At 35.1% G+C, this 24,400-nt stretch overlaps 1 protein-coding gene and 1 long non-coding RNA gene across 2 annotated transcripts; one reads left to right on the forward strand and one right to left on the reverse strand.

The window, feature by feature from the left end:
- The first annotated feature begins 1,035 nt into the window (after nucleotides 1-1,035).
- Nucleotides 1,036-23,006, forward strand: LOC130051579 (neuronal acetylcholine receptor subunit alpha-3-like). The gene is made up of 7 exons (XM_056153599.1): nucleotides 1,036-1,406; nucleotides 9,870-9,914; nucleotides 10,067-10,176; nucleotides 10,759-10,989; nucleotides 21,518-21,737; nucleotides 21,863-21,959; nucleotides 22,100-23,006. Exons 1-7 carry the CDS (start codon nucleotides 1,194-1,196, stop codon nucleotides 22,540-22,542), a joined length of 1,359 nt encoding a protein of 452 aa, XP_056009574.1. The 5' UTR covers nucleotides 1,036-1,193; the 3' UTR covers nucleotides 22,543-23,006.
- Nucleotides 20,925-22,237, reverse strand: LOC130051580 (uncharacterized). Its single transcript, XR_008799834.1, has 4 exons — nucleotides 22,108-22,237; nucleotides 21,833-21,989; nucleotides 21,520-21,726; nucleotides 20,925-21,060 (listed from the first exon to the last, which is right to left on the reverse strand). It is a non-coding gene; the product is annotated as an uncharacterized LOC130051580 (long non-coding RNA).
- Nucleotides 23,007-24,400: the final 1,394 nt, after the last annotated feature.

The raw sequence follows: 24,400 nt of genomic DNA on the forward strand, positions 1-24,400 counted from the left end.
CGAAGCCAGATCATTACTCGCATTTCAAAGCGAGAATTCTTCAGATTGTTCTGTGGTTGATGAAACTTTATTCCTGAGTAATTTTTATAACCTGTGGGTGTTTTCGTTTTCTTTCGATGAGTGATTCATTTGAACCCAAGCAGGTAGTCAGCTATATATCTACATTAATCTGAAATTAATTGAGGAGTACTCTGCTCATACCTATCAATTAATTAACAACAGGGCTTAAACCATGGGGCTGGAAAACAATCATTAACTGATTTTAATGAATGGATACAGAGCTCGAATGATTGGTGAGGGACATAGATTTATCTGCCGGACTATGCCCATCAAATTAATCTTATGGGAATTGCTCGTTAAAACAATTTTATACTATCCGATGTTGCAATCGATATAGGAATTGTGAAGGATATTTAGATAAAACATTGCTTAATGTGAAATGAAATCAGAAATAAAGTTTATGCAAACAGTATGAAATTGAAGGTGATCCTTTTGAGTAAACTGTTTGCACTATATCGATTCTATAGCTTAGGCTATCTCAATCGAAATACGAAACAAGTCAACCTCTAGTAAACAAATACTAACATTTACTTCACCAATGTCTTTTCAATAGGTTGTTTTATATTTCTCGATATAAACACTGTGACGCGCAAGTTACCTCTTTTAACCCATAAAATACAAACAAAAACCCCATAAAAAACAAGTTGTTGCAAAACTATGAATATGATAAAGATTGCTGTTGTTTACCGTGGTTAATATATCATAAATGGAAGCATGAAGTAATTTTGTTTATAACTGGCTTTGTCGATTTGTATGAATTACCCACCCACCCCCTTGCCCCGCTTCCATCGTTTATACACTTCCTAAATACACTGTACATGTACAAATAACATACATATTTATTACATGTAAGTAACCGTATGCACACTATGTCACAAGTTCTCAACAAACAGATTTCAAGATAAAAATCTTACAACCTATTCAGCTGTCCTTACAGCTCCTGTCTGACAAACGCATTGACATAAGTCACTCAGGGACTCAAAGTATATTATTTCCGTCAAATCAATTTATGGAATTTGCATACTTCTGCGAGAATACGCAGCGATCAATGAGCAATGAGCACCGTATAAAAATCTACCACTCGCGCCTCGATTTCTTTGAGCTCTGAGCATTGCGACGGAGGCCTTTCCAAAATGCCAGTATACAAAATGTATGGTGGGGCGAAAGAACTGTATCTTTTATTTCTTTTGTCAATAACAACCCCTCTGTCATGGACTTGGAGTTCTTCAGATGTTCAAACGGTACGGAAAAGCACGATACTGAGCAGCAGTTATGATAGGCTGGTTCGTCCGTCACAGATTACGAATGTCAGCGTTGCCTTAAATCTTCTGACCATCAACTATATGGTAAGACATATTGTTTCATCTAAGTCTTTGAATTTCCAGATAATGTTTGTTTAAAATGATAATCCTACATTTTCTCTGAGTTTTTAAAATATACTTTTTATTATTCAATGTATAACGATCTTATTTCATGTCTAGTAAGTGGATGGTGGTATTTTTAATCATGGTATCATTTTGTAGGGTTCATCAAATAAAAATAATCCACCATAGGAATTTTTTTCAAATTTTGATTGCTGTTTGATTTATTTCACCTAGAATCTAACATTGAAGTGTATGAGAGGAGCGTGTTTTATGGAATATTTTTAAAACAAAATATATTTTTATACAAATCTCTTGGTGAAAAGTCACATATACTTTCTCTTTATCAGAATAGGAAATGGAATTAATCATTTACCGCACACATTGTTAGAAAATTAGGTTTTTACGAAGGGCAGTTATTTCGTTACTGCCTCGACATGGACAGCAGACACAAACTTTACCAGAACACCCCAAGACTTTAAAAAAGGGGTAAAATTTGTTTCTAAATACCATCAAATCAAACACAAGTCTTTCATACGATTTGGCGTGCTTGTCATGGTCATTTAATGATACATTGGAGAAAGTACAATTATAATACAATGTATGCGCCGATGATGATAATATGGCAGCATAAGATAAATGAATATAGATATTGAGCAATAGAAATACCATCTTGATCCAAGGGAGCCTGAAAAAAAAAACATATCTCTAAAATTCTTAAGTGCAAAATGCTCAGCTTCTGATCATATAGAGTCATGTGAATTTCATCTACTTCACTTTCATCATTATTGAATAAAAAAAACACTTACGTTGATTTAAATCATACAAAATTGTTCATCATTTTTTGTTATACATTGAATACCTTAAGCCTGTAGTTTCATTAAATTATCGACTATCCACAAAAGTTCGTTGGAATGGCAAATACGTATGTAATTACAAAAATTTTACTTGTAATACGCAATGTGATTGACTGAACACACTGAAAAAAAGTTATATATACATTGTATACTTAACTGGGTATGGGGAAACGCGTCCTTGACAACTCAAGAAGGCACTTCTTACTTCTGTTTTATTTACATCACAGCATCGTTGAGTTGTAGGTCTACTATAAAATAAATATGCACAATTAGATACCTTTGTTAGAGACGTTTGATCTACTTGTACGCAAAACTCTGGGGAAAATTCAATACACCTTTTGTGTGATAGGGAACTCTAATGACTAAAGCGCTCGGAAAAAGTCGGAGCTGAAGCAGTACATTCGTCTAGAATTATTTTGTCATAATATCCCAGAAGCCCCTCACCCAAAATGACAGAGATCTCGCAAAATACTTATGGGGAAAAAGTACCAATTTATTTTCCATAGACCTCCTTATTATAACGTTGACCCTCCTGTAATAGTGTGGGTTGTATAGGAATATAAACAACACAACACCAATGGTAGGGTTCTATCAGAGTTTGTATTCTTTTCTAAGTAACTCTGAAATATATAACAAGAATATCACATATAATATATATCATGAATTAAAACATATAGTATAAAAATATCAACAAAGAAAACTCATTTGCTCAGCACAGTTTACAACCAAGAGTTATTCCCCTTAAAAGTGCTTATAAAGATATATTTGACTATTGATTACTTTATGGTATAAATAATAAATAGATTGATCCTACTCGACTATTGCGCTAAGTAATCATAGACTAAATAATCAACTTGATAAGAATATTCAGAACTTATAATGCAAAGAATATACAAAAAAAAATGCAATGCCATACCTATATGTGACACAGAGCCAAATTTATGGTCAGGTCCAGAATATTCTATATGCTGGTAATAAATCTATATTGAAATAATGAAATATCAAATACTTGTATGAAACTTATGTTACATTACTTATTTACACAAGGAAATCATAAAAAGTAAAAATAGCTGAATACTACTCGAACACTCTGACATTCACACATAGCATATTTAAACTACTACATTTGATTCAATCATGATTTATAGTTTTAATATACATTCATACTGATATACATTTTACTCTTTAGTTGTAATTGATAACTTAAAGATAATGTAGAAATGCATATGATCACTCTTACTCAATTACCATCATAGAAAATGCATAAAATCTAACTATTCAGCAAATGTATTAATTCAAGGTAAGCACATGTACTTTGAATTATATATGATCATAAAAACTCAAAAGAAAGTCATATTTACTTACAGTCGAATTGTACTAGGAAAATCTTCTGGAAAATCTTCTAGAAAACACTTCTATACTCTTAGAAGACAATTCAAAATGTGAACAATAGTAAAGAGAGGGAACTTAGACAACCAATGAAATTGGAGAGTTCTAATATATATTCTATAAATATTTACATGGTGCTATTACTGACCATTATGATCTCATAATCTATAAATAACTTTAGAGATATTTGCATATACTATTAAGTTGTACATAAAATAAATTAAAAGTAAAGACAACTTTTGTCATGTACTAATCTTCATAATCTAAATAATGAAATAATATATTTACTTTAGAAAAATATCACCCTGTCACATGCCCACTAATTAACTGTATCAATTTTAGACAAATGGCCGCCAACATTTGACAGTTCATTCCAAGTGCTGATAATTTTAAAAAAAGACAAAAGTCATATAAGGTCCCGTTTTACAACACACAACGATCGGCAGTCAATTGCTCTGTCCCCTACTATGGTAATTTCCTCAGTCATTTTCGATTTTGTGCGAAAAAATTTCATCCCGACAATTTAAACTTCTATGTAATTTCACTCTTAATTTTAGCCAATCATGCAACACCTAGTGATTTATGTCTCTGCTCAATCTTGGGGTAAACTGCGTCCGGGTTACGCACCCGGGGGTTTGGTATTATCATTCCTATATCATTACGGACTTCTTTTCGTAGAATATCTCAATAACATCCCAGAATTTTTCACTCGCATGAAGACGTCACCAAGACCAGTGAAGGGCTTCAAAGTTAGGCCTATGCTCGGCGCGTACGGCCATTGCGCAGTGAGGGATTTTTAGTGTGTCACACCTACTGTGACACGGGATATCCGTTTTAAAGTTCATCTCCGAGGACCCGTGACATTCACACTTGATGCCGAGCGTTTGGCGATGGAACTCTCACTACCTGTTTTAACGACTAAGATATTCAAACCCCGGCCTTCCGCATGTGGGGCGAACGCTCTAACCTCTAGATTAGAAATAAGAAAATAGAGGCGGCAGAGTTTACAGTTAAAGGGTTTTTACCACGATTTTTAATGTAATTAAAACCAGAAGGAGTAACCTTAATAAAGCACATTTTTGCTGTTATATTGTTTTATTACTCCCAATAATTGATACAAACATGCATTTTATCTGCATATATTCAAAGCTTCCGCTTCTCAAATCGTCACTAATGAGCTATCTAGTCACGTGATACTTCATAACGTCATATATGTCAATGTGCTGCAGCTCAGCTATGTATGTGTGTGTGAATAGAAAGTCATAAATTATACAGAATGGATAATTAATATTCCGACATCGATGACATCCCGTTAGTATTTAAGATTCCGCCATACATATTTGAACCTGCCGCTGAGCCAAATCTTAAAGAAATCCCCTCAGCAAACATTTAAATAAGCCTAATACGTACATCGGTATTGACGGACTCGGACGGAAATCCCGCTCACAGAAAGGATGGAATTTTCAACTTTTGGTATATATCTGAATGACACATTTCGTTTGCCAACATTTTGACTGTGTTCCCTTGTAGATCATAATATTTTTAAAGCATTAGAGGTCTGTATATGTATAGAGTATAACATGCATTAGCCAATGATGATCTAATTAAAATCAGTTCTTCTCTAACCGTTACACTGGAGAAGGTAGAGAAGATTTCCTTTTAATTAAATTGATGCATTATCCTACAACGTGTCGACGGATACAGCCGATTTACCGATATCGATTTAATTTATAATTTTATTTTTCAAAGGTGGGGGATTTTAAAATTACCAATCTGATGAAAATATATCGACTTCTTAAATCGTATAGTGTGTGTTTAAGAGGGAGGAGAGAGAGGGGGGGGGGAGAGATGGGGCCAATACATGTAGTCGTAACCTCTACCTTATAATCGTCCCTCTCATTACTTTAAAAAAAATATATAAGGGGGGGGGGCTGTCATTCATTATATTGTTGCAATTTTTTTCACTACGTTGGCACGCACCGTCATTTTTTAAAAATAAAGCCTCCGCATTTCAGCATTTTTGACGATTATTAACTGGCATTTTTTCGACTTTTTCATTTTCTTACTATTTTAATCGGGGGGGGGGGGGTTAAGGGTAGACCGTGTAGTCATTTCCTACATGGTGTCAGTACTCAAAACGTCAAGCGTGGGGGGGGGTGTAATATATCGTTGCATATGAAATCAAAGGTGCATATATATAAAAAGTGTATGCTACACAGAAATTTCTGTGGTTGCCAGACCCACGGCGACTTCAATGATTGCCTCAGTACCTGGTAGGCTATAAGAGTTCTCAAACTCAGTCTCTGATTATGTCCAGTCTGAAGGACAACGAGCCTATTAATTTGTAAACAGAAATGTCGATATCATGAATTAAATGGGTTATAATGCAATGTGTAAGTTCGTCATTGAAGATGGTTTTCCGTTGGTTTGAAGTATTCCTAAATTTAGTTCTAAGCTCACAAAATTTCTCCGACTTGCCTCGTTGGTAAAAGTAAAGAAACTCTTCTTTTTTGTGCTGATTATTACAGCTATATGCTGTACAGCACAATATAATGGGACTTGTAACTGTTGATTCTCTCCATTTTGTATCAAAAGCCTGCTGTATGTGCTGTTCACAACTTGTTTAAGGTAGTACTCTACATCGTCATAATGGCTGACTTCCTTTAAAAACATGGATGAAAAAATCGATATCAGCAATATTAGACTTTTCCTTTTCCATTTCAATACCTAGCCGAATAGCTCAGTAGGTTAGAATACCGACTGATGAACTGTAGGTCGCAGGTTCAAGTCCAGCAGGGGGTTTTAAATTTTTTTCAGATTACCTTCTACTAAAACTATTTTTTGACAAAATAAAGTAAATTAAAACATTTTCAACTTCAAAATATTGTTGTACATATCCTCCACTTTTCATCTACATCCTCTGGTGTAGCATACATCCTTAAATGTTTTCAAGCTTGCTCACTTCACCGCGATTGACACGTATGACGTCACATACTAATGGCGCGAAAATCTCTAACGAGAATATGCATATCTGGCTTTTTGCACTTTCGATACAAAATAATCACTATGGTCGTCAGAATGATCTTAATAAATAAAAATAAAAATACAACATATTATTGAATTTACAGGGGTTAAGCCCGTTTTGGGCCCGAACTCTGAGATAACATAAATATAGAAAGGGGTCTAACTCTGACCCAGATAAAAAAAAAATACCTTCTCGCTTCAAATGCCTAACAAAAATCAGAAACTAGGTGAGATATGCGTAATTTGCCGAGCTCCTTGCATAGATTAATGTATTAACTACTTGCATGCCAAATTTCAAGAAACAGGTCCCGATTAGTTTCTCACCTATGACAGCAGGAAAATTCAGATAAATATGGAATATTTTGGACCTATCAATTAAAATTTCACATCAGATATACTCTACTTACTTGTTCATACTTTTTATGTTCGCTTTATCTGGATCACATATCTTACAAAACATCAACTCCTGATTCTATCTGCCATTTTGAGAAACGCCCTAAAGACCCGAAATACCCAAAACGTTAAAGAAGGAGAAAATGGGTAAAAATTATTTATTAGTAAGTGAAATGAAATAAATCTTTTTAAGAAAGCCAAAAACAATGTCCGATTTCCTTCTCTAGGTGCAATATCACAAGAATAATGTTTAGATAAATTTTAAGATATTTGATGTTTGAAGTTAGCCGACATCAATAACCGGTCAAAAAATCCATATCATGTACATGTATCAGACCAGCGTGCAAAAGTGGATATCAAGCCGGAAATTATATATTCGCTTGTAACAATCGATGTATCAACGTTATTACCATGGTAAATCAATGTTTTTACTGTAGTAAATCAGTGTATGAGAGTTTTTACCATAGTTAATTATAATTGATATATCCAAGTTTTTAAATGCACCATATAGTTATCAATGTATCAGAGTAATTCAATGTACCAAAGTTTTTTACTACAGCAAATCATTGTATCAAGGTTTTTACAATGGAAAAGTAATGTATCAACTATTCCTTATCTGCCTCTAAAACGTAACCCGCATGTGATAACAAGAATATTGTTTTATAAAATCAGCTTTTGGACTCCGTATCAAATTTAAGATGGAAAAAATCGAAAATACTATTCCGTTCGTATGAAATATTTAAGCATGTAAAAAGTGCAGTATGTGATAAATAGAATATTACATGCCAAAATCCATATCATATGTCATATCAGCCCTCGGGCCCCATGTTTAGCATGTAATATTATCTATATATCAGGTCTTTAGTGCTTTCATTAAAATTACAGATCTTGTCAACAGTTGATGTTGCTGGGGGGGGGGATTAAATGAGTCATGTGACGTCTACACAAACAACATTATCAAATTTGAAGAAGTAAGCAGGTGAAATCAAGAGAACGATGACGTATGAGACATACGTTATTGTAAGAACCTATGTCTTGCAATTTGGCATGCAAGTAGTTAAGGAGGTATGCTACACCAGAGAAATTTGATGTAGATGAAAAGTGGAGGATATGTACAACAATGTTTTGAAGTTGAAAAATGTTTTAATTTACTTTATTTTGTCAAAAAATACAGTTTTAGTAGAAGGTAATCTGAAAAAAAAATTTAAAACCCCTACTGGACTTGAACCTGCGACCTACAGTTCATCAGTCGGTATTCTAACCTACTGAGCTATTCGGCTAGGTATTGAAATGGAAAAGGAAAAATTTAATATTGCTGATATCGATTTTTTCATCCATGTTTATAAAGGAAGTCAGCCATTATGACGATGTAGAGTACTACCTTAAAACATTAATCCATACAAGGAGACCGGCAAATGACGCATATCGCACCTAGTTTATGATTTTTAGGCATTTCAAGCGAGTGGGCAGGTTTTTTAATCTAGGTCAGAGTTAGAGCCCTTTCTATATTTATAGTATCACAGAATTCGGGCCCAAAACGGGCTAAGCCCCTGTGATTAAATCGGGTGTTATCTGACGTGTTTCATGCTAATTTTTTGGTTGACCTTTTCGACTTACTTTCACTACGGAGCAAGATCAAGATAGAGCGGTGAATATGACCGATCAACAGGGGACACTTACTCCTCCTAGGATCCAAACAATGGTGTTTCCAGGGATCCGCGTTTGTCCTGTTTTTGATTCTGTATTCTTTATAGGATTTAAATTTTTTGTTATCTTTGCCTTTTCATTATACACTTTAATGTCATTGTGAGTTTTAAGACCTGTATTTACTACAATTAGTGAAGAAATCAAAACGATTTTAAAATGTAACACCCAAGGATTTGTAAATGAAAGTACATGCATTAAAATTTTATACCATTTCTTTTTCTTTCTTTTTTTTTTTTTTATATTTTTAAAGAATATGTTATACTGGACACCGGATTTTCAATCAGTTTGGATGTATAAACGAACAATATGGAATTGTCAAATTTTTGGGATCCTCTATTCTTCAAAAGTCAAATTACGCTTTATCGTGGGCGAATGAATGTGCAAATTCTTTGCTACTTTTGCTCTTGGAATTGAACACGTACTAGCGTTTGCTCCAATCTCTTTAAACCCTGTTATAGTTAAAGATTAAAAGTCATCAGATAAAGATTCCCCTTTAACATCATTTCTCCCGAGCATTGACTGTCTCATATTTTCGTTAGAATGAGTGGATACTACGAAAGCTGACTGGGCTCATTTTTGAAAAAGTAAAACAAATATCTTAACTTAGTTAGTATCTCGTTATAACGAATTAATTATCTCGTTATAACGAGTTAGTATCTCGTTCACGGGCACGAAAACAGGGACTAAGCTCGTTTTGGGCCCGAACTCTGGGATACCATAAATATAGAAAGGGGTCTAACTCTGACCCAGTTGAAAACTACCTACTCGCTTCAAATGCCTACAAAATCAGACACTAGGTGTGGTATGCGTAATTAGCCGAGCTCCTTGGTTGTAGAAATGTTTTAACTACTTGCATGCCAAATTTCAAGAGAAAGGTTCTTAAAAATAACAGAAATATACGCCATCGTTCTCTCGATTTCACCTGTTTATTTTTACTCGGACATTTACTGGTCCAGGTCACTGGGTGGTTTCTCGCATATGACAGCAGCGAAATTCAGACTAGTGTGAAAAATTTTGGACCTATCAATTAAAATATCACATCAAATGTATGCTGCTTACTTCCTCATAATTTTTTCAGGACATAAAAAACCAAGTTTTGTCGACTGCGGGTTGGCTGGAAGCGGTATGTTTCTATAATTATTACATTTAACGATAATGTGCTGTTCTTAGAAAATAAATATTTTAAAGTAAAAATTACATCATGTTTTTTAATGTTTGCTTTCTTTAGCAAAAATACTTGTTTTTGAAAAAAAAAATGTTATGATATTGATTCAGAGCTGGGAGGACCATCGGTTGACCTGGGATATTTCTCAATATCCAAACATAACATACATTTTTGCTGACGAAAGCGAGGTGTGGCGGCCAGTTTTCTTCGTAGATAACTCGTAAGAATTCCTTTGAATTTCTTTGCATCATTTACCGTACTGCTAATTACCACAGACGTACGAAGATTGTGTCCATTAGGGATCTGAAAATACATATACAATGTACCAGTTTACATTTGATGGGAGATATCATTGTTATTGTAGCACTATGTATGTTTAATCTTTCCAAAACTAAATATTTTTGAAAACATGGGCGTTTCAAAAATCATGAAAACTCATTTCTTGAAATGATATGCACAAAGTACAATAACGATTATCTATTCCTGCTTCAATGATCAAACGCAGTATTTATTGAAAAGTCTTTCACTGATCATTGATTTCCCGTTAACGTTGTTAATGATTATATTGCTGATAATGAAAGATAAGTTGATAACACGATACAGATGATTGCTGTTTTTTGTTTAACCGTTAAATAGTTTTTGTCATCTGAACATTATCTTAAACTGCTACAGATTTAATTAGTGCTTTTTGTGTACTCATTATTTTCAAAAGGTTTTACCTTTCACAAATATAAGGCTTTTGTTCTTGATATTATATCTGAAACTAATGATTTCCAGTACATATTTTCTTTCGATAACGCAGAGTTTCTGACCTGAGCATCATATCAGATTCCAAACTTCTGTACCGGATCACACATACTGGTGAAGTGGACTGGGAGCAGCCCCGGATGTTCACTACCCATTGCAGTGTGGATATCACGTTCTACCCCTTTGATACCCAGTTATGTGAAATCAAACTCACCAGCTGGGGTTACTCGACAGACGAAATTGAGCTTCATCCGGCGCAAACTGTAATCCTCGCGGATGACCTGGAGTATGTATTCGAAATCATCCATATAATGCGATGTTTTATATCTAATCTTTTTCTTTCGTCGGATAATTCAAGTGTAATGGAATTCCACTTGACAATCAGTTTAGATTCCATAGGAAAACTGCCAATGAGAGGCGATTTAAATAAATTGTCTACGTCTATCACGTCTAGTATGTTTTAATGCCAGATTGATTTATAGATTTTTGTTTATCGCCCCAACGAGGATATTTCACTAATAATTGACACAAATTCCGACTTATGCTGTGGGCTCAGACCAAAAGTAAGGATTCCTTTTCGTGCCAATATGCCTACCGTGTAACATGACCTCAGGTTGTTCTGCACCCCTTCAAAGAAGAGGGGCATATTGGTTTGCACCTGTCGGTCGGTAGACCACATGTTGTCCGCTCAATATCTTAAGAACCATTCACTTGATCGTAATGATATTATATATGTAAGTTGATTATGAATAGAAGAGGACCTCTATTGTTTTTCAGGTCAAAAGGTCAAGGGTCAATTTACTCTGGACATAGGAAAATACTGTCCACTCAATATCTTAAGAACCCTTTGCTTGACAGACATCAGACTTGATACAATGGTACATCCGAAGGAGTAGATGATTCCTATTGATTTTGAGGTCACATGGACAAAGGTCAAGGGTTAAACTGGGCATATGAATATACAGACCACTCAATGTCTAGAAAAACCTTTGCTTGACAGACATAAAACTTTGTACACTGGTACATCTTCAGGAGAAGATTACCCCTATCGATTTAGTGGGCACGTGGTCAAAGGTCAAGGATCAAACTAGACATAGGAATATACTGTCCGTTCAATATCTTGAGAACCCTTAGCTTGACAGACATCTTGGTTAATCCACTCCTGATATTGCTTAATATTTCGAATTGGTGATACTACTATCAATCAAATTATGCATGTATATAACCCTTTTAAATTTTGTAACAGGGGGATATATGTTTTACAAACATCTCTTGTTAATTAATTAAGCCTTATTTAAAAGATTCAGATTGCTTTACAGACAGCATGCTAACAAAACGGTGGTCCAATAACATCGACATTTGGCCCAGCGTTTTATGCTAATGTTGGTTTACAATTTTAAGTGCTAATAAGCCTAACTTTAGTCTAAGATGTTGGTTCAACGTAAAATGGTTCTAAATGTTTGACCTACAAAACAAGGTACAAAGTACTATGCTCAACGCTATAAATCCAAATCGCTCTAACGTTGGTCTAATGTCGACTGTTCAGCATATACACAGTGCATGTATATACAATGGCAAAGCATGGACACAATGTCTTTTACCGAGTTATGTCCAAGACACGATGTAGATACGATATCGAAAAAACAAACATGATATCGTACCGATATCGATATGTACCCCTCTAATAATCACATATACCTTCACTGACCATATCGTGTCGATATCGAATCATGATCGGTTTTGTAATGACTGTATGGGGATTAAGCTAGGATTGACTTTTCTTCCTGTCACTATCGACAATATCGTGTCGATATTGAGTCACGATTGCTTTGCTTAACGTAGTGTTACAACTAAAGTAGATATTATTTCTATTTCTGTTGATATCGTGTCGACATCGAATCATGATAGTTTTTGTAATGGTTGCAAGAGGATTGAATTAGGATTGATTTCTCTTCCTGTCGATATCGAATCATGATCATTATGTTTAACCGAGTGATTGTAGTGAAATAGGATTGCGCATCTGGTGCATCAAAATTGGTACCGTATAAGTTTTACATTATGACCCCTGGGTCGAGACCTCTGCTGGTGGACTGTTAGTCCCCAAGGATCTCTACAGCCCAGTAGCTAAGTACTTCGTTACTAGCTCGAAAATACTGATGTATATTTAATTGCTGTTGTAAAATTTAGAAATTCATTTCAAAATTAAGGATTATCTCCCTCACACATACCTCTTATCCTTAGACGAATTTGACTCTACTTTTTTGGCACACTGATTTTCCCTATAATAGCTCTAAAACTTCATTGTTATTTCGGATTTCAAACATTTCGGTTGAGCATCACTGAAGAGACATTATTTGTCGAAATGCGCATCTGGTGCATCAAAATTGGTACCGTATAAGTTTTACATTATGACCCCTGGGTCGAGACCTCTGCTGGTGGACTGTTAGTCCCCAAGGATCTCTACAGCCCAGTAGCTAAGTACTTCGTTACTAGCTTGAAAATACTGATGTATATTTAATTGCTGTTGTAAAATTTAGAAATTCATTTCAAAATTAAGGATTATCTACCTTACGCATAGCTCTTATCCTCAGACGAATTTGACTCCACTTTTTTGGCACAATGTTTTCCCCTATAATAGCTCTAAAACTTCATTGTTATTTCGGATTTCAAACATTTCGGTTGAGCATCACTGAAGAGAAATTATTTGTCAAAATGCGCATCTGGTGCATCAAAATTGGTACCGTATAAGTTTTACATTGATTTCTCTTCCTGTCAATATCGTGTCGATATCGAATCATGATCGTGATCTTTAACGTATTGTTAGAACTGAAATAAAATTGAATTCTGTTCGTGTCGATATCGACAATATCGTGTCGATATCGAATCACTATCATTTTGCCGAACATAGTTTTAGAACTTAAATGGAATTGAATTATCTTCCTATTGATATCGTCGATGTCGACGATATCGAATCACGATCGTTTTACTTAACGGAGTGTTAGAACTGTAAAGAATTGGATTCTCTTCATGTCGGTATCGTGTCGATAGTTTTTGTAATGGTTGCATATTACTGAATTAGGATTGATTTCTCTTCCTGTCGACATTGACGATCGTTTTTCTAAACGGAGTGTTAGAACTGTAAAGAATTGAATTCTCTTCATGTCGATATCAAATCAAACACATTTGAAATAGAAATTGACGATATCGATACGATATCGTTGTAAGAATGTCTATATCGACGATATCGACATCGCAGAGAGAAAGTATTCCGTGTATACTAAGCCTATTAATTCAAACACATAAAATATAAAGCGTCGATATCGATACCATATTGTTATAAGAATGTCGACATCGATATCGTCGGCAGACATTATGCTGTGTATATTATGCCTATTAATCCAAACACCTTTAAAATAGAAATTGTCGATATTGATACGATATCGCTGTGAGAATGTCGTACACAACCATTACAAAATGATCATGATTCGATATCGACACGATATCGAGGATATCAACACTGTGTATAAAAAGACTATTAATTCAAACGCATTCAAAATAGAAATTGTCGATATCGATACGATATCGTTGTGTTAATGTCGATATCGACGACATCGGCATCGTAGTCCAACGATATCGAGTCGATATCGAAATTGGATTAGATCTTGGATATTTTGTTTACCAGCATACGTTTACTGTTCTGTAGCATGTTCAACATACATATACATATGAACATCGACATTACATGAGCTGATGACAAATGTCCATGTATGATTATATACACTGTCTCAACTTTGGAATGGCAACACCTTGGCAATTGAATGCCTGTCATGTGAATATTTACACTAATTCATCGCTTTATCTAACACATGGCAGCACGGCGGTCCATGGTCGGTGAAGCATTGTTAATTAAGTAGCACTCTGATACCATTATTTCTATGTTGGACCAAGGCATGCAATGTAGCAGTTACATCATACTAACTGCTAAAACAGTTTGACCAGACTTTTGTCGTCTGTGAAATTACATGTAATCATACAATTTAGCCAAACAATTGTAGAGCAATCCGAACATTCATCCAATATCATCATTGGACCAACATACATTACTCTTTTAAATTTTTATTTTTTGGACAAGGTTGGCGAAGAAACGGCCGCTACCTTTTACTTATGATGCGGGTCTGTCGCATCAAAGACCGAGCTATTGCAATCTGAGATTACCTCACCACGGGTCTCTGAATTTCTATCAATACGCCGTAAGAGTTGTAGTATGGGTGATATGTATATCCCCTCTATTTATATACACCAGGAATGCAACGACGTTTTAACCCCCTAGTCGATTCGGAGTCGAATTGGGGAGGGGGATTACAGATTACAGTGCCTAACCTTTAGCATGCAGTACTGTGTACATAACTAAACCAGTTAGTAAGGGTCATCTATGGACTCGAAGTTGGCGTGTGTGGACCTTTAAGGCAGCATGAGCGGTATATTAATTCCTCAGTCTATTCCAGAAGGTTGTTATGCCTAGGGGTGGTGCTGGGGATAAGCTCCCAGTACTTATTAAATACTCCTTACTGCACGCGTAAGACTAAAACCTCTGATAACCAAAGTCCAGCTCCTGGCCTTCACGTGGTGGAACTGTTGTCAACGAAACAGGAGAAGGGGCGAAGGCGAGATAGTGGCGCCTTAAAACCAGTGCTTCGGGTAGATGGGACTCGTTAGCCTGGGAGCGCAGCTCATCTAAGAGAAGGAAAACTCTGATTCCAAATCAACCATTCCGCTATGGACAAATAGTGGGGAGACCAAGGCCCCGGCGGATGATTACAAGAATGTGACAACGGCAAAGGGCGTATGAGAGTATAAGAGTATAAAACTCCACCGGCCAGTGGCCCATATGGGGGAGACCGCATCCAGAAGTCTTCACAAACAAAGTACTGGAGCCTTTGGATGAGCCAATCACCCGTTCAAGGGTAAACAAATGATTACAGAAACAAACAACACAAAAACACCAGAGGTAGGAAGAAAGGGCCCTTCAAATGGAAGGAGCATGATGTCAGGTGGCGAAAGCCGAAAGGAAATCATCGGGCGGAAGCCTTTTAGTCCTAAATCTGTCGCCAAGATCGCCACTTGGAATGTGCGATCAATGAACATAACCGGCAAATCTAGAACTATTGCTATGGAAATGAAAAGATATGGAGTTGAAATATTGGGAATAGCTGAAGCAAGATGGAAAGATACTGGACAATTACGCTTAACATCAGGAGAGACTATCCTATACTCAGGACATGTGGAGGAACAAGCAATTCGTTCAGAAGGGGTAGTTATTATGATATCTAAGGAAACACATAAAACGCTTATAGGATGGGAACCAGTGAGCCCAAGAATCATAACAGCAAAATTTAAGATCACCAACATGCGCATATCCCTCAACATTATCCAATGTTATGCTCCAACAAATAGTGCAGACGATGAAACAAAAGAAGAATTCTATCAATTACTTGAAGAGACAATTAGAAAATTGAGCACAAAAGACATTACGATCATCATGGGAGATATGAATGCTAAAGTAGGAAGAGATAACACCGGCTTTGAAGAAGTAATTGGAACAAAAGGCATAGGCTCTATGAATGAGAATGGAGAACTGTTTGCAAGTTTTTGTGCTACATACAATCTTGTCATTGGGGGAACCATATTTCCACACAAGCATTGCCAACTTGCTACATGGGTCTCACCGGACATGAGAACAGAAAATCAAATAGATCATATATGTATCTCCAGGAAGTTCAGGAGAAGCCTGCAAGATGTAAGAGTTAAAAGAGGTACAGACGCAGCGTCGGACCATCATTAACTTGTTGCCAACATCAAGTTGAAACTTAAGAAACATCAAAACACAAGACAAACTACAAAACAATATGATGTTAAAAAACAAAGACAAACAGGAAGAATTCAAAATTGAAGTACGAAATTGGTTCAGTACTTTGCAAAACCTGGACCAAGATCAAATGTCAACTGAGGAGTATTGGAAAGAGGTGAAACAAGTTCTAACAACATCATGTGATGCAGTGGTTGGGATTCGAAATAGAAAACACCAAGAATGGATATCGCCTGACACGCTCATAAAAATTGATCAGCAGAAACATCTGAAAGAAAGTCTTAACAACAGCAAGACAAGATCATCAAAGCAAAGAGCACAACAGCAGTACTCAAAGGCAGATAAAGAAGTAAAAAATAAGTTAGGAGGGACAAGAGAGAATTTATCTCCAAAATGACATCAGAGGCACAGGAAGCAACCAGGCAGAAGAACATCAAAGCCCTGTACGATAACATCAGGATGCTGACAAACAAGTTCAAAAAGAGCAGTAGACCAGTTACGGACAAAGATGGGAACACCTTTTAAAAACAACCGAAGAGCAAATGAAGAGATGGGTTGAGCATTTCAAAGAAGTGTTGAACCAACAACCACCAAACACTAGACGCAGATATACAACCTGCAATAGCTCTACTACCAATCAACTGTAACAGACCATCAAAAACAGAAATCAGCAATCCATTAACACCTTAAAGAACCACAAGTCTCCGGGTCCTGATAACATTCCTACAGAAGTATTAAAAGCTGATATCGAAACATCAACACAAATGCTTTACGACTTAATTAGTAAAATCTGGGAAGAAGAAGATGTACCACAGGAATGGAAAGAAGGATACCTAGTAAAACTACCAAAGAATTGTGATTTCAGCATTTGTGATAACTACAGGGGAATAATGCTTCTGTCAGTACCGGGAAAGGTGTTATTTAGAATCATGTTGGAAAGAATGAAGAAAGCTGTTGACCAAATACTGCGAGACAACCAGGCAGGATTCCGTCAAAATAGATCGTGTGCGGATCAAATAGCCACACTGCGTATAATTATCGAGCAATCACTTGAATTTAACTCGGCATTATATATAGTGTTTGTAGACTTCCAGAAAGCCTTCGACAGCCTTGATAGAAATGTACTTTGGAAACTCATGAGACACTATGGAATACCTGAAAAGTTCATCACCATCATCAAGAACACATATACAGGTATGAAGAGCAGAATATTGCATGGAGGTCAGCTCAGGGTACGTCAGGGATGATTGCTGTCACCTTTCCTGTTCCTCCTAGCGGTAGACTGGATAATGAGACAAACTACTAACAACAAAAGAAATGGCATCCAGTGGACACTAATGTCACAACTTGATGACTTAGATTGTGCTGATGACATTGCCCTTCTGTCTCATAACCACCAACAGATGGAAGACAAACTATCCCGGTTAGAAGAACGAGCAGCTGAGACTGGCCTTATCATCAGTACAAAAAAGACCAAAGTACTCAATGCAAATACAAACAATCAGGCCAGTTTCAAAGTAAAATCAACTCCTCTGGAAGAAGTCGACTCCTTCACATATCTTGGCAGTATCATGGATGGTCAGGGAGGCTCTGAACAAGACACCAAAAGCCGAACAGGAAAAGCGAGAACAGTCTTCAGAATGATAACTATCTGAAGAGCAGGCAATATTACTTTGAACACCAAAATCAGGTTATTCAACTCCAATGTCAAGACGAACCTATTGTACGGCTGCGAGGCTTGGAAAACCACCAAACACCTTATCAACAAGCTACAAGTCTGTATCAACAAATGCCTTCGACAAATACTGAAGATTAGATGGCCTGAAAAGATAACCAACGTGGATCTATGGGAGAAGGCCAAACAGCAGCCCATAGAGTCGGAGCTTAAAAAACGGAAATGGAGCTGGATAGGCCACACTTTACGAAAGCCAGCTAACTCTATCACCAAATGATGGTTACAGTGGGACCCTCAGGAGAAAAGGAAAGTAGGAAGGCCAAGAAACACCTGGAGACGAAATATCCATGCAGAAATGGAGTCTGAGGGATATAGGTGGCAAGACCTGGCCAGACTGGCACAAAACAGAACCAGATGGAGGAGTGTTGTTGGTGGCCTATGTACCACACTGGTACCACAGGCATAAGCAAGCTATTTAAATAACATTATTTTTATGAATCAAATCTTAAATCATCTCATCTATGGTAATGTTCTTTTTTCTTTTAAAAAAATGTATACTAGAATGGTTTGGGGTTGCGTTTTTTTGTCCAAACAAATATCATAATTTATACACATAATAATTTTTTTTATATACATTATAATACGCTAGACAAATAAATATACTTAAGCTTGTACATTATAGAATAGAATTTATAGAATGTGCCCTGCGTGGCACAGTAGGAAATGTCTTGTTAAATTTTGAGGGAGCTTAGCCAGGGCCCCATCCCTGACCGCTGCCCTATAAATTAGTGTATTTTATTATTACTATTACTATTGTTATAGAATAGGTTCTGGGAAATAATATATATATATATATATATATATATATATATATATATATATATATATATATATATATATTTTAAAAAACAAAACAGTTAGTACAACAACGTTATCAAAAAGTTGTAAAACATTGTGAAAATATTATGAAAACGTTTTCTAAAACGTTATTATAACGTGCTTTGTGTGGGGTTTTTAACGTTAACATAACATTTTTTGAAAACATTATACTGCAATGTTTTGAAAACATTTCTAAGAAACGTTTTAAGAATATTTCTAAGAAACCATTTAAGAACATTTAGAAGAAACGTTTTGAGAACATTTATAGAAATATATTGAGAGCATTTAAAATTCAATTTTACAAGATTATATACGACATTCTTCAAACAATTCTGTTAAATGTTTTCAAACCCTTTCATCAATGTTTTATATAAACTGTGAACATGCTTAAAAACCTGAACCGAAATGAAATAAAATAAACAACAGTCTTCCTTACAAATAAAATTTGTATTTTGAAAAATCAGTCCATATTATTACGAATCCGATTCATCTTCTTTTTAAATTGACGTCTTTCCCCCCTTTTTTCTGAAAAAGAAAGATTTGAACATGAAACACATATTTACTAAATTATTACTCATTTACATGTATGCAAACAACTGCATGTACTACATGTATGTACATGTATATTCAAACATTTGATGAAGACATGAACAACATGTGATATGCTACAGAGTTGTATAAACAGACCAGCATAAGATTTAACAATGTTTTACTGTATTTTTCTGACGACAAACTTCATATATACCTTAGCATAATTAGTTCCTCCAGGAAGATATAGAGCAACCCTGAGAATGTATAAAACTTCTCGTTTAATTGTCTCCAACGAGACAGTTTTCTTTGATGCTTTGTGTGCAGCAGCTATAAAATGAGAAATGCAATTCATTGTAAAAAGTATACATGTATACTGGTGATGTGTTTAACCCCAATCCAAAATTCTGAAATCAGGGCGGTCGCATGGTGTTTGAATTCTGAATCAAGCTGGATTTTACTATGGTGGAGGAAGGAGGGGACTAACTTACACTGCATTATCTGCAAATGAGCAGTGACACCGAACTTAATTCACAGAGCAGAGAATGCCCACAAGCATTCATTTGTTCAAATTATTGTTGAGTTGAAAATACACTTTTATTCTTTTTTATGTTAAGATAAAAGATGTTTTAAAACTGACGTAAGATGATTACCGGTAGTTTAGAAGCATGAAATAATTTTCTTTAACTTATAAAATGTTATTATAATTCAATATACTGCAGTTGTATCTTGTAACAATTCTTTTTAAAGTGTGGTATCAATTAAATAAATCAAACCAAGTTGAAATACTAGTAGTTTTTAAAGTTATATGTATCTCTGTAACGTTTTAAAAATGTTTTATCAACATTGTAAGGCAATGTTGCATTTGTATTGGCTGGCAACAATACAATATTATGTAATTTAAGAAAAAAATTATTTTAAAAAGAATATCTTTGAAACAGTACTTTGATTTGGGTCACTTTAAGAAAAACATAGTATATTAGGTATGCTTTTTAAATCATTATTAAAACGTTTTGAAAACGTACGTATTTTCAAATGTTTAAAAGAAAAATGATCCTAACGTTTTCAATAATGTTTTTACAATGGTTTTAAAATTATGACAAAATGATTTTAAAACATTGACAAATGTTTGGTCAAAAATGTTTGCTTATAACGTTTTTACAGCTAAAAAAAAAAGTTATAACATTTTTAAAATGATTTGTTAGTAATGGTTTCTGATAATGTCCTTATAACAGGAATACAATGTTACGAAAACGTTTTGTGCTACCTGGGGATTTATCTTCTATTCTATCGCTTCAAACGTCTCAAATGCACCGAAATATAGACGCAGTCAAGCATTGCTTTCCTCTTTTCAAACATTTCTGCAACTGGTATCCGTTATGCGCTGACGTCACATAAACAATTCTGCACTGAATCAAAACATATTTATTTATTTTCCCCTCCACAATAATAGTTAGCGAAACATAATACATGTACTAACAAATAAAAAAAAATTAAAAGGAAACGGTTTCCAATTCTTTTGCGTGTGAAAAAGTATCAATATTTGAGTATAAAGATATCCAAGAGCAGGTAACACTCCTTTAACAGCGGTGGATATATATATATATATATATATATATATATATATATATATATATATAGACTTTGAAAACATGTCTATAATTATACATTTATTTTTCAAACATTTTGAAGACCAATATATCTAGTAGTCGAAATGTAAATCAGAGAAACTCGAACTCGAAAAGAAAAAGATATTCTAGTTTGAAAATTGCATATTTTTATTTATTTATATATCTTTAGGGTTGGCTGCAATGTAATCAGTTCGCTGAATTGTTTGTATTCACATTCTGATTTTATAATTTACAGACCTAACGGCGAGTGGCATTTACTGAAATCCAGCGTCAGGAAAGAGAAATTGACGGAAATTCGAGCAAATGGCTCAATAACAAAACATTGGGTGGTCGTGTTTTCAATGGTGACAGAGAGAAGGACAGCATATTACGTCACAGGCATACTGCTTCCGGTGTTTCTGTTGTCGTACCTCAACACACTCGTATTTTTTCTGCCTGTGGAATCTGGTGAAAAGGTATACAATGTATTTGTAAAGATTACTACTTCGTATCATACCATACACATGTAGATCTTTTCTTGGATATTTTTGCGATTTCAAAGTATCCTTACCACTGTTTCATATGCATTTCATTATTACAGATTGGATTCATCCTCACAGTACTGCTGTCTCTGGCTGTGTTACTAACAATAATCACGGATAAAATCCCATCAACATCTATCGATGTCTCAGTTCTATGTACGTATGGTTCTCACCCAATGCATGTATCTAATGAATTGAAGAAGAAAGAAAAATCGAGTTTAGATATTATGTAAAATTACAAAACTGTTGGTGTGTCTGTCAGATCTGTCTAGAGTGAGTTATTTTCGTATTTTCAGCTGTGTACCTCGCAATCACCTTGTGCTTCAGTGTCGTGTCGTGTATTCTGTCGGTCATAGTGATGTCCGTCAACTTTCAGGATTCCTCAAAACATCTACCGAGCTGGGCAGAAAAACTGATGAAGAACAACACGTTTCCTTTTGTCTGCTTAAGAAAATGTAGCTACTGTATAAAGACAAACAGAAACAAAACGAACATTGCAAATGAGACAAACACCCGTGAAGTCGATGTGAACGTTCTAGATTTTGATATGACCGGAAAGGAGGACGCAGACACTTTGAAAAAGATGGACAAGTTCACCTGGGCTGATCTAGCGAGAAAACTTGATAGTATTTTTTTCTATGTGACCTTTATTTTGATCACACTCGAAACGATAGTGTTTATTTTGATTTTAATGATTGGCGGAACGATTTATTCGCAGGAACTAGTCAGATCGTTGTAGAAATACGTTTTCTTTATTCATTGTATGTGGCAAATGTGTAGCTCATTGATCGGAGGAAACTGGAGAATAACACAAAAATCTCCGAACTGCATGCACAAGAAATAGAATTTCCAACAGAACCGAATCTTTTCATTAGTATTTAAATGCATAAAGCATGTGATCACATCAGAGATTCCAATCCTGTCTTCCGTCAAAGTAATATTAAATGATATTACTGGAGACGTATTGTATCGAAAATTAACTGATGGATTTTAATATTAATTATGTAGAACTATCATATATCAAGTTGACTGTAGCTATTTATAGATAGAACTGAACTTTTGTAGTACCTATGCATCTACTGTACATAATGTGACAACTGAAATATTTATTTGATATAATGTTGGACCGAGGCTAGCATGAATACTGTTTGATTAATTTTCAATGAATTGAATGCAACCTACGTTGTACCTGCAGTGAACACATACTGCCTTCATTACTTAATCTACTGCTTTTGAATTTTAAATAAGAAAACGCTAGGTTTGATTTGAGTATAGTTTACTCTTTGCGGGCTGTAATCTGCTATTCGTTTTTTGTAGCCGTGATTCAATAGAATCACAGACTGACAATGATGTTGGATGGAATGGAGCATTCATATTTATATACCCCATAATGCATCGCTAAATACCCTTAGACGTCGGAATCGTAAGAAATTCACATTAACACAGCTTAACGAATTTGTATTATGCAATATATTCTTTTGTAATTTTCTCACACTCTGTAATTAGTAATCGGGGTAAATTATCGATTGGCCCATTTGTAACTTTAAATGTTAATAAACTGGTCCGACACCTCTCCAAATAATTAATCGCAGAGATAAAGTGCAAATAATTGCAGGGGAATAATAAAAGCCCACACCAATTCTTTACAGGAGAACAATCTGTCGGATATACCCCACTTGGAAGACTATGTATTTATCATTTATGCCATCTTGATAGTCTAATATATGAAACACAACAGTGACAAAGTGTCCGATTTTAAATTAATGAAATTCCAAAGAATACAATAAAGTATGCGTGCGTATTGCACAAGTATTTCTATTTTACATCTACACTGGGGTACGCGTTAAAAAACAAAGTTACATTTACATTCTTCGTTGCCAAGCAAGCTGACCCGACTGCATGTCCATGAAAAGGACTATGAATTAATCCGCTTTCGTATTTAAGCATTAATCCAGCGATTGAATATCCAAGGTTTAAAAACGTTTTGTGTGCAAGGTTGTGTATTGGCTTAAACACGTCAGATTTAAATCTGTTATGATATAGAGATAAGTTACAAGGGGAAAATGTGAGTATGCGTTTTATATCTACTTTTTGTGTATAGCAAAACTGACATAAAAGGATACTTTTTGTTGATGTATTGTATACATGTAGTTTTCAATGAAATCAATAATCTATACAGATTTTTCGTATTATGTTGCATGCCTATAGAATTCCATACAATGTATATGTAACAATTGAAGTCGCAATAAATTAGATTTTTTGGATCAAGTATGGTATACGATTTTTTGATATATTGAATGTACATTTTAATAAATGTGTACTGGGAAACACAGCAACATTTCCATAAAAAACGAAAATATACCCTCACCTCCAAAATAAATATATATATATACAAAATTAGACTATGGGGAAAGTTAAGCCCAACACCAGTTGTTGGAAACTTGGAACCCGACCTAGTTGATAAAAACAATGCTTGGGTATATCATACCTTTGTCACAATGACTCTTTAAACAGAAAGAAAAAAAAACCACATTGTAAAAGATCTGAATGTGTCTTCCATGCTTCACAGGTGACACCAAGCAAACATAGCATAACAA

The sequence above is a fragment of the Ostrea edulis genome, chromosome 2 (assembly GCF_947568905.1).
Source record: "Ostrea edulis chromosome 2, xbOstEdul1.1, whole genome shotgun sequence".
Taxonomy (NCBI): Eukaryota; Metazoa; Mollusca; class Bivalvia; order Ostreida; family Ostreidae; genus Ostrea; species Ostrea edulis.

Excerpts from the sequence above, each read along its gene's own strand:
- LOC130051579 (XM_056153599.1), top strand. The coding sequence starts at position 1,194 with ATGCCAGTATACAAAATGTATGGTGGGGCGAAAGAACTGTATCTTTTA. Across the intron at positions 9,915-10,066 it reads CTGCGGGTTGGCTGGAAGCG|AGCTGGGAGGACCATCGGTT; the intron begins GTATGTTTCTAT and ends ATATTGATTCAG. Across the intron at positions 10,990-21,517 it reads ATCCTCGCGGATGACCTGGA|ACCTAACGGCGAGTGGCATT; the intron begins GTATGTATTCGA and ends TATAATTTACAG.